Here is a 14,238-nt window from a genome sequence, read left to right as displayed (position 1 = left end):
CGAAACTTTTCAATACAGGGTTGGAACATTTCCACTGCAGTTTTATGTATTTTATTCTGATTTTTCTCTCTGCTCGGACCTAAATTTGGGCGGAAGAAAAACATGCTTACACCAGCACTCCACCATCTGCATTGTTTAGCTGTCACTCGTCATGTTTATACTGTACCATTTCACTTTTGCATCAGGTACTAACCTTCATTTCCAAATATGTCAATCAATTAAAAATCTGTATTTCTGTATGAAGGCCCTTGCGGCCATTTTATCAATATAAAAAAGGGACAAAGGTAGGTTATTTTCACATACAGTCAGGTCGAACCACGTTGCACTTGTGGGGACCTGGACAAAAGGTCGACTTATCCGGAGTTCCAGACATCAGGAAAATGTTAAGCTTAATTTGGATACTTGGGACTCCTAAATGAGTTGGAAACAACCGGTAATTCAACACATCCAAGTTCGACAATAGGCAGGAGAATAATATGTACTAAGATTATATGACTTAAACATTGCCGATGCCACATCATCTTAACTCTCTCACTCTTGTTATGCCAGACATCCGTTTCATTAGGGTGAAAGTTTTACTCCCAGCAATAATAAACTTTATATATAGACGCTTGGTCTTTTGTGGTAAATAATATTTCAGTTCAATCGTCTGCAACTTCAGTGAAGAGAAAAACAACAACTCTTCAAGATCTTAAATTGGGAAGAGACATTTAATGTGCTCCAAGACATGAATGCAAGGTCTATGATCAAGAACAAGGTATAACAAGGTCAAATAGTGAAACTGTTCCTTTTGTTCATTATGTATTCCATAAAGAAGGAATGGAACTTTCTCCAAGGTGAAAGGAAGTCATAATATGAAAACAAATGATCAGTTTGAAGTCAGTTTAGCATCACATCTCTGATAACAATTGTTATATATCACTGACACAACTGACCTGTATGTTATGTACTGTACACACAAGGCTGTCCACACAACTCTGGTAAGACATGGTGTGATGTCCAGACAAAGTCGAGGTCAATCCAGCTGGGACAGGACATAATGAGGCACAATGCAACACCAGAGTGGATACAGCTCAAGAGATTTGTATACAACAATATGAGCACTTAGGACTTGTCTACATGTGCATTGTGGGCCTGTATACATGTGTATTTTGGGCTTGTACACAATGTGTGTATTGTGGGCTTGTATACAATATGTGTATTGTGAGCTTGTATACTATGTGTGTATTGTGGGCTTGTATACAACTTGTGAATTGTGGGCTTGTATACAACGTGTGTATTGTGGGCTTGTATACAACGTGTGTATTGTGGGCTTGTATACAACGTGTGTATTGTGGGCTTGTATGCAACATGTGTATTGTGGGCTTGTACACAATGTGTGTATTGTGGGCTTGTATACAATGTGTGTATTGTGCGCTTGTATGTACACAATGTGTGTATTGTGGGCTTGTATACCATGTGTGTATTGTGGGCTTGTATGCAACATGTGTATTGTGGGCTTGTATTCAATGTGTGTATTGTGGGCTTGTATTCAATGTGTGTATTGTGGGCTTGTATTCAATGTGTGTATTGTGGGCGTGTACATAATGTGTGTATTGTGGGCTTGTATTCAATGTGTGTATTGTGGGCTTGTATACAATGTGTGTATTGTGGGCTTGTATGTACACAATGTGTGTATTGTGGGCTTGTATACCATGTGTGTATTGTGGGCTTGTATGCAACATGTGTATTGTGGGCTTGTATTCAATGTGTGTATTGTGCGCTTGTATTCAATGTGTGTATTGTGCGCTTGTATGTACACAATGTGTGTATTGTGGGCTTGTGTGCAACATGTGTATTGTGGGCTTGTACACAATCTGTGTATCGTTGGCTTGTACACAATGTGTGTATTGTGGGCTTGTATACAACATGTGAATTGTGGGCTTGTACACAATGTGTGAATTGTGGGCTTGTATTCAATGTGTGTACTGTGGGTGCGTACACAATGTGTGTATTGTGGGCGTGTACATAATGTGTGTATTGTGGGCTTGTACACAACGTGTGTATTGTGGGCATGTACACAATGAGTGAATTGTGGGCTTGTATACAATGTGTGTATTGTCGACATGTATACAACTTGTGAATTGTGGGCTTGTATACAATGTGTGAATTTTGGGCTTGTATAAAACGTGTTTATTGTGGGCTTGTACATAATGTGTGTATTGTGGGCTTGTACACAACGTGTGTATTGTGGGCATGTACACAATGAGTGAATTGTGGGCTTGTATACAATGTGTGTATTGTCGACATGTATACAACTTGTGAATTGTGGGCTTGTATACAATGTGTGAATTTTGGGCTTGTATAAAACGTGTTTATTGTGGGCTTGTACACAATGTGTGTATTGTTGGCGTGTATACAGTTTGTGCATTGTGGCAATGTATACAACTTGTTTATTGTGGGGGTGTACACAATGTGTGTATATTGGGCATGTATACAACTTGTGTATTGTGGGGGTGTTTACAATGTGTGCATATTGGGCATGTATACAACTTGTGTATTGTGGGTGTGTATACAACTTGTGAATTGTGGACTTGTATACAATGTGTGTATTGTGGGCTTGTATACAATGTGTGTATTGTGGGCTTGTATTCAATGTGTGTATTGTGGGCTTGTATACAACGTGTGTATTGTGGGCTTGTATACAATGTTTGTATTGTGGGCTTGTATACAACATGTGTATTGTGGGCTTGTATACAATGTGTGTATTGTGGGCTTGTATACAATGTGTGTATTGTGGGCTTGTATACAATGTGTGTATTGTGGGCTTGTATACAACGTGTGTATTGTGGGCTTGTATACAACGTGTGTATTGTGGGCTTGTATACAACGTGTGTATTGTGGGCTTGTATAAAATGTGTGTATTGTGGTCTTGTATACAATGTGTGTATTGTGGGCTTGTATACAACGTGTGTATTGTGGGCTTGTATACAATGTGTGTATTGTGGGCTTGTATGCAATGTGTGTATTGTAGGCTTGTATACAATGTGTGTATTGTGGGCTTGTGTACAATGTGTGTATTGTGGGCTTGTATACATGTGTGTATTGTTGGCTTGTATACAATGTGTGTATTGTGGGCTTGTATACAATGTGTGTATTGTGGGCTTGTATACAATGTGTGTATTGTGGGCATTTTTACAACTTGTGAATTGTGGGCTTGTATACAACTTGTGTATTGTGGGCATGTATACATGTGTATTGTGGACATGTATGCAACTTGTGTATTGTGGGCTTGTACACAATGTGTGTATAGTGGGCTTGTATACAATGTGTGTATTGTGGGCTTGTATACAATGTGTGTATTGTGGGCTTGTATACAATGTGTGTATTGTGGGCTTGTATACAATGTGTTTTATTGTGGGCATTTTTACAACTTGTGTATTGTGGGCTTGTATACAACTTGTGTATTGTGGGCATGTATACATGTGTATTGTGGACATGTATGCAACTTGTGTATTGTGGGCTTGTATACAATGTATGTATTGTGGGCTTGTATACAATGTGTGTATTGTGGGCATGTACACAATGTGTGTTTAGTGGGCTTGTATACAATGTGTGTATTGCGGGCTTGTGGACAACGTGTGTATTGTGGGCTTGTATACAATGTGTGTATTGTGGGCTTGTATACAACACATGTATTGTGAGCTTGTATACAAAAAAGTGCACTGTGGTACATGCTTGCACAATAATACAGAGTACAGTGAATACAATATAAAGATATAAGTCATACAAGCATTTAATGATATAAGATGTACTAGGATATAATGAGATCTTTTGAGCCATGACAAAGGTTACAACAGCCAAAGTAAATGTTTAAAACATACAATACATTCTTTCCAACTACACAATAGTTATACGAATATGACTGACATAAGTTTAAGGACACCCATTTCTTTTCACTGCTACTGTGTTTGATTGTGGCCACTTGATGAAGGCCCTTGATGGACTTTATACCCTTAGATTCCTATACAGGGAAAGCCCCCCCCCCAGACTAAACACTACAAGGTTTTTTTAAAAAGAGTATGAAACACAGCTTCTCATTGAAACAGAGTCACCGTAAGTCACAGCTAGTTCTAGTCAAGAATTGTATTCAAGAAAGGCATCTGTAATTATCCCTGAGAAATTATCGGTTTCTTTCCTATTACTGATACAGGTGTGTTTGTTGAAGGCTGTATGATACTTGACATTCTCAGGCAAGAATTCCTCATGCACACAACATCCCCTGCAGAACACTGACAGTGCTCTGGTGTGGCACACACAGACTTCCACCTCTCCACATGCAGATCTGTTGATCTTTCAACACCCACAATTTCAATTTTATATAAGGAAATATGAACTTTGGTCATAAAAATCATTTGAGAATCAATCAGCTCTAGCTGAAAATACAAAACACACAGGATAATTTCAAACAATAAATATGCAATAACATGTCAAACATAACAGCAATAGATATATCAATACAATCTGTGTGAGGACTTCAATATAAATATACAAAAATGTGTTGAGCACTACGATACAAAATGCTGAACATCAACCTCTGAATGTGCAGCGACTGATCTGTTGGGGATCAATCATTTGATATTGAGGGTGGGGTTGGCGGTTGTATCAAGATGAGATATTGTTTCAGCTACAGCTACAAAATCAGATATTTTTTTAAATGAACTATAAGCCTTAATCACCATGCTTCCTATACACTAGCTTGATGTCACCATGCTTCCTACACACTAGCTTGATGTCACCGTGCTTCCTACACACTAGCTTGATCTCACCGTGCTTCCTACACACTAGCTTGATGTCACCGTGCTTCCTACACACTAGCTTGATGTCACCGTGCTTCCTACACACTAGCTTGATGTCACCGTGTTTCCTACACACTAGCTTGATCTCACCGTGCTTCCTACACCCTAGCTTGATGTCACCGTGCTTCCTACACACTAGCTTGATGTCACCATGCTTCCTACACACTAGCTTGATGTCACCGTGCTTCCTACACACTAGCTTGATGTCACCATGCTTCCTACACACTAGCTTGATGTCACCGTGCTTCCTACACACTAGCTTGATATCACCGTGCTTCCTACACACTAGCTTGATGTCACCATGCTTCCTACACACTAGCTTGATGTCACCGTGCTTCCTACACACTAGCTAAGCTAGTCACCATGCTTCCTACACACTACCTTGATATCACTGTGCTTCCTACACACTAGCTTGATGTCACCATGCTTCCAACACACTACCTTGATATCACTGTGCTTCCTACACACTAGCTTGATCTCACCATGCTTCCTATACACTAGCTTGATGTCACCATGCTTCCAACACACTACCTTGATGTCACCATGCTTCCTACACACTACCTTGATCTCACCATGCTTCCTACACACTAGCTTGATCTCACCATGCTTCCTATACACTAGCTGGATGTCACCATGCTTCCTACACACTAGCTTGATGTCACCGTGTTTCCTACACACTAGCTTGATGTCACCGTGTTTCCTACACACTAGCTTGATATCACCGTGCTTCCTACACACTACCTTGATATCACTGTGCTTCCCAAACACTAGCTTGATATCTCCGTGCTTCCTACACACTAGCTTGATGTCACCATGCTTCCAACACACTACCTTGATATCACTGTGCTTCCTACACACTAGCTTGATCTCACCATGCTTCCTACACACTAGCTTGATGTCACCGTGTTTCCTACACACTAGCTTGATGTCACCGTGTTTCCTACACACTAGCTTGATGTCACCGTGTTTCCTACACACTAGCTTGATGTCACCATGCTTCCTACACACTAGCTTGATATCACCATGCTTCCTACACACTAGCTTGATGTCACCGTGCTTCCTACACACTAGCTTGATGTCACCATGCTTCCTACAAACTAGCTTGATGTCACCGTGCTTCCTACACACTAGCTTGATGTCGACATGCTTCCTACACACTAGCTTGATGTCACCGTGCTTCCTACACACTACCTTGATATCACTGTGCTTCCTACACACTAGCTCGATGAGACTGTGAAGATATACACACTAGCTTGATGTCACCATGCCTTCTACACACAAGCTTGATGTCACCGTGCTTCCTACACACTAGCTTGATGAGACTGTGAAGATATACACACTAGCTTGATGTCACCGTGCTTCCTACACACTAGCTTGATGTCACCATGCTTCCTACACACTAGCTTGATGTCACAATGCTTCCTACACACTAGCTTGATGTCACCGTGCTTCCTATACACTAGCTTGATATCTCTGTGCTTCCTACACACTAGCTTGATGTCGACATGCTTCCTACACACTAGCTTGATGTCACGGTGCTTCCTACACACAAGCTTGATATCTCCGTGCTTCCTACACACTAGCTTGATGAGACTGTGAAGATATACACACTAGCTTGATGTCACCGTGCTTCCTACACACTAGCTTGATATCTCCGTGCTTCCTACACACTAGCTTGATATCACCGTGCTTACTACACACAAGCTTGATATCTCCGTGCTTCCTGCACACTAGATTGATGAGACTGTGAAGAAATACACACTAGCTTGATGTCACCGTGCTTCCTACACACAAGCTTGATTTAACCATGCTTCCTACACACTAGCTTGATATCACTGTGCTTCCTACACACTAGCTTGATGAGACTGTGAAGATATACACACTAGATGGATGTCACCCTCCTTCCTACACACAAGCTTGATGTCACAGTGCTTCCTACACACTAGCTTGATGAGACTGTGAAGATATACACATTCGTCATCTAGCCAGGGAGCACGTGAAAAATGTTATCCACAAAATAGTACTGAATCAATAACCTGTCAACTTTGAATACAGATGTGTGTATCAAGAAATTAACACAAAAATAGAGTGCAGTTGTGAGAAATACAATCATACAAGAACCAAGAGAAAGGTGAGCTAAGATGGTGTACATTGTGATAGATACAAGAACTATATTGTACCAGAGACAGAAGCAAGCATGTGATATATACTCTACCCCTTAAAATCAAGCATATGGTACAAGCACTCACCATGAAACAATGGCTGCACAGACACCTGTTGTTTGTGTTTGTGTCACCATGAAACAATGGCTGCACAGACACCTGTTGCTTGTGTTTGTGTCACCATGAAACAATGGCTGCACAGGAACCTGTTGCTTGTGTTAGTGTCACCATGAAACAATGGCTGCACAGGCACCTGTTGCTTGTGTTAATGTGACCATGAAACAATGGCTGCACAGACACCTGTTGCTTGTGTTGTGTCACCATGAAACAATGGCTGCACAGGAACCTGTTGCTTGTGTTAGTGTCACCATGAAACAATGGCTGCACAGGCACCTGTTGTTTGTGTTAGTGTCACCATGAAACAATGGCTGCACAGGCACCTGTTGCTTGTGTTAGTGTCACCATGAAACAATAGCTGCACAGACACCTGTTGTTTATGTTAGTGTCACCATGAAACAATGGCTGCACAGACACCTGTTGCTTGTGTTAGTGTCACCATGAAACAATGGCTGCACAGACACCTGTTGTTTATGTTAGTGTCACCATGAAACAATAGCTGCACAGGAACCTGTTGCTTGTGTTAGTGTCGACATGAAACAATGGCTGCACAGACACCTGTTGCTTGTGTTAGTGTCACCATGAAACAATGGCTGCACAGACACCTGTTGTTTATGTTAGTGTCACCATGAAACAATGGCTGCACAGACACCTGTTGCTTGTGTTAGTGTCGACATGAAACAATGGCTGCACAGACACCTGTTGCTTGTGTTAGTGTCACCATGAAACAATGGCTGCACAGACACCTGTTGCTTGTGTTTGTGTCACCATGAAACAATGGCTGCACAGACACCTGTTGCTTGTGTTTGTGTCACCATGAAACAATGGCTGCACTGACACCTGTTGCTTGTGTTTGTGTCACCATGAAACAATGGCTGCAGAGGGTACTAAAACTCTGTCAGGCAAAGTATGAGGTTCTGTCACAAAGTTATGGAGATGTGAGATGTGTGACACACAGATGTCCTAGTTCTGTAACATGTACCTGTGGTGTGCTGGGATAACATGTGAGCATGCATACCTCACTTCTTCCTTTTCACCGTTACTTCTACTCCAAGAATCTACTAAAAGCGTAAACATGTTTTCTATTGTTTTAGAAGAAATTAATATGCACTTCAGAAGATTTTTGTCACCTCTGCTGTGGATGATGTTTGTGGGTCGAGGAAATACAGTGTCTTGTTGGTAGAAGAAACACAGTGCCTTGTGGGTAGAGGAAATACAGTGTCTTGTGAGTAGAGAAAACACTGTGTCTCGAGGGTAGAGGAAACAGTGTCTTGTGGGTAGAGGAAACTGTCTTGTGGGTAGAGGAAATACAGTGTCTTGTGAGTAGAGGAAACACAGTATCTTGAGGGTAGAGGAAACACAGTATCTTGAGGGTAGAGGAAACAGTTTCTTGTGGGGAGAGGAAACAGTGTCTTGTGGGGAGAGGTAACACAGTATCTTGAGGGTAGAGGAAACACAGTGCCTTGTGGGTAGAGAAAACACAGTGTCTTATGGGAACACAATCCAACACAATCACACAGAGTTCTCACGCGGATTTTACACAGTGAGTTAAGTATTCAAATTGTGCAGCTCTGTGAGTCGTACACGTAACTCCTCAATAACTTTGTGTATATCATGTTTCGTATTATTCCAAACATGACAGATTTTTTCAGTTTACTTTTGCAGTTAACAGTGACCATCACACTGGTCTTTGATACAAAATATCTTTCAGCTGTATATCCTCTCCACTTATTTTAAGCAAGATGAAATCTCATCTCAATGATCTGCCTGTAGAAGTTATAATCCTCCTGTCATGTCTCCATGGCAGCTGTTGTCTGATAGCTTGGCAACACATCGCCAGGGGGCACACAGGCACACATATGTATAAAGAAGCACAGTCTTCAACAGGAGCACAGACACATCATCATGCAGCTGACTGACCCCGACGTACAACTTCAAAAGCGAGGTCATGTGACTGACTTTGGACCTTCAGGCTGCCTGTTCCTCCACCTTGCTCCGTTTCTTCACGAATTCCTGCGCCTCCTTGTCCCAGACCCGCTGTGCCAGGATCTGCAAGGCACCATAAGCTGTGGACGGTAAACAGACATTAGTGTTTCCACAGCATATATTCACCTAGTGCATCATACAACATCATTATCCAATTATGACCCTGCACAATACTCAGGCTGTATGTTATCATTTGAGCAGACAGAAAGATGCATTTAAGACATACAGTGCATTCACCGCCTCAGACTAAAACAACAACATAGAACACACCTTATTGAAACAATAAGCATTCAAATATACAATCCTCTCTGTAACTGGAATAATCATAAAGTCAATGATGGTTTACATATAGTGTTTGTAATGTTTTGGGTCAGCTATTGTGTGGATCATGCCAAAGCGGAAACCCCTTTTTTAAATCCTGGATCCACCCCTGGTTGGATGCTTTTTCCTTTCTTATCACTCTAAGAAATAAAACAATGATGCCAGCTCCGACATAACCGTGGTAACAGAGAAGTGTACGCGTAGCATCTTCCCTGGGGATTCTACCTTTGTGTTTTGGCTGTATGAGAGGGAGGGAGATGATGCTGAGGGCATCATAGCCCTTGACCTCCTCGCCACTGACTCCGGGGACGTCCTCCATCGCCAGGTACACCTCGCCGGCAAAGTCGTTCTGGAACACCAGGTCGTGGTCCATGACAGTAAACAGCAGCGTGGCCCCCTTGTGCTGGCACTGGCCAGGATTGACGGCACTGCAGCAGGGGAAGAGAAGTAATAATAATATAATATTGATACATGTAATAATAATAGTAATAATAATACTAGTAGAATCCTAGATATTTTTTATATTTGGATACTTATCCTGCATTACTCCTTAATGCATATTACTGCTTGTTTCTTGACAGAGAAAAGAGCTGTGTGAAGGTCTTTGCTTGAAGAAGCTGTTCCAACTAGCTGAGAGGCCAGCCCATCATGCAGCTCCCACATGACCAAGGGAAGTGATGTCACGGATCCTCACATTCCTCTGTAGTCCGAAAAATCGGAAGGCATCGTGGGGAGGTAGATCTGCGACGGGCGGGTCCCTTTAGACGCAGTAATGCAGGATAAGTATACAAATATAAAAAATATCTAGGATTTTACTAGATTATTTACTTATCCTGCATTACTCCCTAATGCATCTTTGTCGGACGGAACCAGAGGTGGGCATACCTTCAGATGTGGACTTTCATCTGTTATTTCCAGACTCTGTTCCCTAGCCAATCCTTGGCTGTGTGGTCGGCATCGGGTGACCACTCCATGTGTGGGAACCTCCCATTCCCTTAGCCCGTCCCCGGCTGTGTGGTCGGCTTCGGGTGACCACTCCATGTATAGGAAACTTTGTTTCCGTCAGCCTGTCTTCAGCTGTGGTCGGCCTGGATGACCATTACATGGAAGGGAAGAGTCAGGTATGCGTTGTGTCCTGGTACTACGCAGCCTGACAATAACGTCCGGTTAGGTCAAGACTGGAGCACCGAGCCGTATGCAAATGAGGCATGAACCTTCTAGTCCAGGGATTACGCCAGGTGAGGTCGAAAGGCCGGCTCTGGACTTGGAGGCGTGGTCAATGTGTAGTAGTGGTGACCTGCTGGGCCACTACTAATGGACCAAAGCTGTGCGTGCCTTGCATGTCCTCCAAAGCGACGTCTGGAAGGTAGTGACTGGCGAAGACCGTGTTGGATCGCCAGAAACATCCCTCCATGATGGCGTTTAGAGAGGAGTTGCTGTGTAGCGCCATGGTGGAGGCGACCGCCCGAATATCGTGCGGGTTGTTGGAGCGTGGGGGGGTCCAATCCTGCTGCCTCCTAGGCCTGGAGGATGATGGCTCGTAGCCAGATAGTGATCATGTTGCAGCTGACTTCCGCTCGCGAGGTCGCAGATACCGGTACGAAGAGGCATCGTCGTTGTCTACGGCGTTCCTTGGATCGTTGGATGTAGCAACAAAGCGCTCTAACCGGACATAGACGGAGCTCTGGTTCATCTTCTGCGCCCACAATAGATGAAAGAGGGGGGATGAGGAACGATCTATCGGGCTGGCCTGGGAGCTGATTCTTTGCAATGAAGTCCCAGCACAGGCCCAGATGCACGGCTCCATGTGCTCCCTGCTCAAAGCGGACCCATGTGACGTCTAGGGCGTGTAGCTCACTGACACGGGCCGCTGTGGTGAACGCCAGTAGGAAGACCATCTTTTTCGTTAGGTTGTAGAATGACAAGGCGAGTCTCTCAGCGAGGTGAGAATGACATTCAAGCCCCAAGCTGGTGTATGAGATTTGGTCTTCCAGCCTGAATGAGCGGAGCAGAGCCTGTAGTTCCGGATTTACGTCAATCGCCGATCTTCCGGAACTGCCAGGACGGAAATGAGCTCCACAAGGTAGGTCATGATGGTACTGCCCTTGAGCTTGGGCGTGGCTGTTTGCTGTGAGGGTGGATCAGCAGATTTTGCCAATCTGGGTGTGGCAGTGGGTTGACGTCGGACAGCTCTCTGAGGTCGAAGAACCAAGCCCTCACTGGCCACCAGGGCCGACCAAAGTCAGATCGAGGTTCCGTGTTGATCTCATCTTCTGGACGACTTTGGGAAGGAGTACAGGTGGCGGAAAAGCGTACACTTTTAGTCCTTCCCAGGGGACACTGAAAGTGTCGACTGCCCAAGCCAGTGGATCCCGGCACTGGAGATATGTAGGTCGTGGATCTGGTAGTTCTGGCTGGTGGCGAATAGGTCTATGTTGGGGAGACCATGGTCTCGACAAACAAGCCCTAGGCATCTGGGTGAAGTTTCCACTCTGTGGAAGCCACTTTGTCTGGCCGAGATAGGGCATCCGTTAGGATGTTTCGGCAGCCCGGGATGTGGTGGACCTGGAACTGAAAGCCCAGATGATCCACCAGGTGAAACAATCGGAACGTCTGTTGAAGGAGCGAAGTCGAATGAGTCGTTCCTTGGTTCCGAAGGCACCATACGACAGTGATGTTGTCCGTCTGGATGGAGAGCCGGGCGTGTCTGAGGGCCTGCTTCCAGTGAGCGATTGGTCATCCTGAATAAGGTGGACGCGCCAGGGAGCGTTTGTTGAGTAGGGGGGTAGGTGGCTATGGGCAACGACGTGAGCGGCGGGTCGTCTATAAGCGCCAGCTTGTTCCCAGATGATGTTGGTGACCTATGGGTCCCCCAGGATCTCACAATTCTGCCAGCAACGACCCAGTCTCCCACGTACTGGAGTGTCCACAACTTGGACGGCAGGGGGTGGAAGTCCCAGTCGTGCTTGTCTGGCTATTCACTGGAAGTCCCTGCAGTCGGCGTTACCTCCCTTGGAGTGGCCATGATGGGAATGTTAACCGCCCGATGCCCTGCCTTTTCCTCTACCCCGAGAGGTTGAGGTGGTGCCGCGCCACTGGGGCTGGAGGGTGTTGCGTCGCAGCTGGTATGAGCCAGGCTTGGACGCCTCAGAGAAGGCTGGCTGTGACACCCTAGCCAGGGTCTTGAGAGCTGTCTCGTCTCGGGCGAAGGCTGAGACTCTGGAATGAGCTATTGATGTACAGCAACAGGTCGAGTGGTTGCAGTGTTACGCATAAGCGATCATGCAAGCCAGTCTGTACAAATACACTGCACAGATTCCATAAGGTCGGTTTACCTAATTACAGTCGACGATGTTTACAGTCGTAGTTCTTGACACGTGACGTGTATGTCGTCCTGCGCAGTAAACTGTAACCCCGTTTGCTGAGTGGACTAGTTCAAGCTCCACACACGGCCAATCCCCTGTGAACCCTGTGGTTGACAAACGAGTGGTGTGTCCGAGTTCTGAGTAGGAACTGTGACGTTGCCGGTGTAGGGGCTAGTTGATCCTGATGATAAGAGTGACGGAGAGTGGTCCGGTGTTGTGAACGATGACCCAGTTAGGTACCCGGAAGGATATGACGATTCTGTTGAATACCGAATTGGTCATGGGGTTATGATCGTCAACTGTGGTGCAGATAATATCTACCAGACGCCGTGGGTAGGGACATCTTTGAGAGTCCGTTCGCTTTCTCCGAGGAAATGTTCAACCGAAGTTGATAGACGAGGAGAATTGGCGGGAGATTTCCACAGAACCATCACCACAAGGTTAGGCGCTTCCAGGACCTTGGGAAGTGTTGGAGCGCCATTGTATGGACGCCAATCAAGTGTCCGTGTTGGAGCGCTGTTGTATGGACGCCAATCAAGTGTCCAGCGACCGCTCTGGTCTCCGTAGGTAGTTGGCCTTGGGGAGCTCATAGGCCTGTAGAATGAGAGCAGGTAGCACGGCTAATCGTCTGTCTGCGCAGTTGTCCCGAGGTGCACTTGGGAGAGGCCCAAGGATAGGCGCAACCCGAGACGCCAGGATAGACGCCTTTTTGGACGCTTTTGTAAAGGCGTCTGTATAGGCGTCTGACGAGGCACTAGCGTCTGTATAGGTGTCCGACGAGGCGCTGGCGTCTGTATAGGCGCCCGACAAGGCGCTGGTGTCTGTATCAGCGCTGTTTAAGGATAGGCGCTATCCGTATAGGCGCTAGTAGAGGTGTCTGCAGAGGCGTCTGTAAAGGTGCTGGCGTCGATGGCTGTCTGGCCTGTAAGTACTGAATGTACTGGAGGAGGGAGGCGTCTATCATGGGCTTCAGTGCCGTAGGCGGGGGCGCCTGTGGGAAACCGAACGTCTGTGCCGTAGGCGGGGCGCCTGTGGGAGACCGAGCGTCTGTCCGGAGGATAGTATAGGCGCCGTCTAGTACGTGAGCGCCATGCCGGGCGTCACGGTGGTCACCGCCGTAAAGATAGACGCTGTCGTGGTTGTCAAAGTGCTCTGGATAGAGACTACAACCATGGGGTCCGACATCAAGGTAGCAGTTGAGGTCGGGGGTGGTCATCCGAGATAGCAGATCTAGAAGGCGAAACCTCGGAGTAGTCTGACATCGTGGCCTGCTGTGTTCTGCGTTTTTTACACACACGGAGGTACTGTCTGAAAGCTGTGGGTGAAAGCAGTAAACAGTCTTACATTGGTGACCCTGGAGGCATTGAGATGTACAATTAAGGCACAGTGGGTGGGGATCCCACGCCGACATATTACGCTGGCACTTTGAGCAGGAGGGCATGATATCTG

The 14,238-nt window shown here is 45.4% G+C and overlaps 2 protein-coding genes across 7 annotated transcripts in view; both read right to left on the bottom strand.

Moving 5' to 3' along the window:
* Nucleotides 1–691: 691 nt before the first annotated feature.
* On the bottom strand, nucleotides 692–8,129 carry LOC125378136. The gene is made up of 4 exons (XM_048393002.1): nucleotides 8,100–8,129; nucleotides 6,459–6,599; nucleotides 6,188–6,367; nucleotides 692–5,163 (listed from the first exon to the last, which is right to left on the bottom strand). The coding sequence occupies exons 1-4, from the start codon at nucleotides 8,127–8,129 to the stop codon at nucleotides 4,711–4,713; spliced, it is 804 nt and encodes a 267-aa protein (XP_048248959.1). The 3' UTR covers nucleotides 692–4,710.
* LOC124121055 (BAI1-associated protein 3-like) overlaps nucleotides 692–14,238 on the bottom strand; it is a 266,273-nt gene continuing 252,726 nt past the window's right edge. For 5 of the 6 annotated variants that reach the window (XM_048392841.1, XM_048392838.1, XM_048392837.1 and 2 more), the window contains 3 exons: nucleotides 9,650–9,852; nucleotides 5,370–9,183; nucleotides 692–5,187 (listed from right to left, as the gene is read on the bottom strand). In XM_048392841.1, the coding sequence (XP_048248798.1) occupies nucleotides 9,086–9,183; nucleotides 9,650–9,852 (301 nt within the window). In that variant the 3' untranslated portion in view covers nucleotides 692–5,187; nucleotides 5,370–9,085. The remainder of the gene's footprint in view (nucleotides 5,188–5,369; nucleotides 9,184–9,649; nucleotides 9,853–14,238) is intronic. The other variant, XM_048392839.1, reaches the window with a different exon arrangement.

This window comes from Haliotis rufescens, unplaced genomic scaffold (assembly GCF_023055435.1).
Source record: "Haliotis rufescens isolate VD_foot unplaced genomic scaffold, xgHalRufe1.0.p SCAF_11, whole genome shotgun sequence".
Taxonomy (NCBI): Eukaryota; Metazoa; Mollusca; class Gastropoda; order Lepetellida; family Haliotidae; genus Haliotis; species Haliotis rufescens.
This window is presented reverse-complemented; position numbering and strand designations above follow the sequence as displayed.

Bases quoted from the DNA above. Each gene is read 5' to 3' on its own strand.
- LOC125378136 (XM_048393002.1), bottom strand. From the start codon at position 8,129: ATGCTCACATGTTATCCCAGCACACCACAG. The intron at 6,368-6,458 runs ATCAAGCTAGTG...AAGCACCGTGAC, and splicing joins TGTGTAGGAAGCACGGTGAC to ATCAAGCTAGTGTGTAGGAA. The intron at 5,164-6,187 runs ATCAAGCTAGTG...AAGCACGGTGAC, and splicing joins TGTGTAGGAAGCACGGTGAC to ATCAAGCTAGTGTGTAGGAA.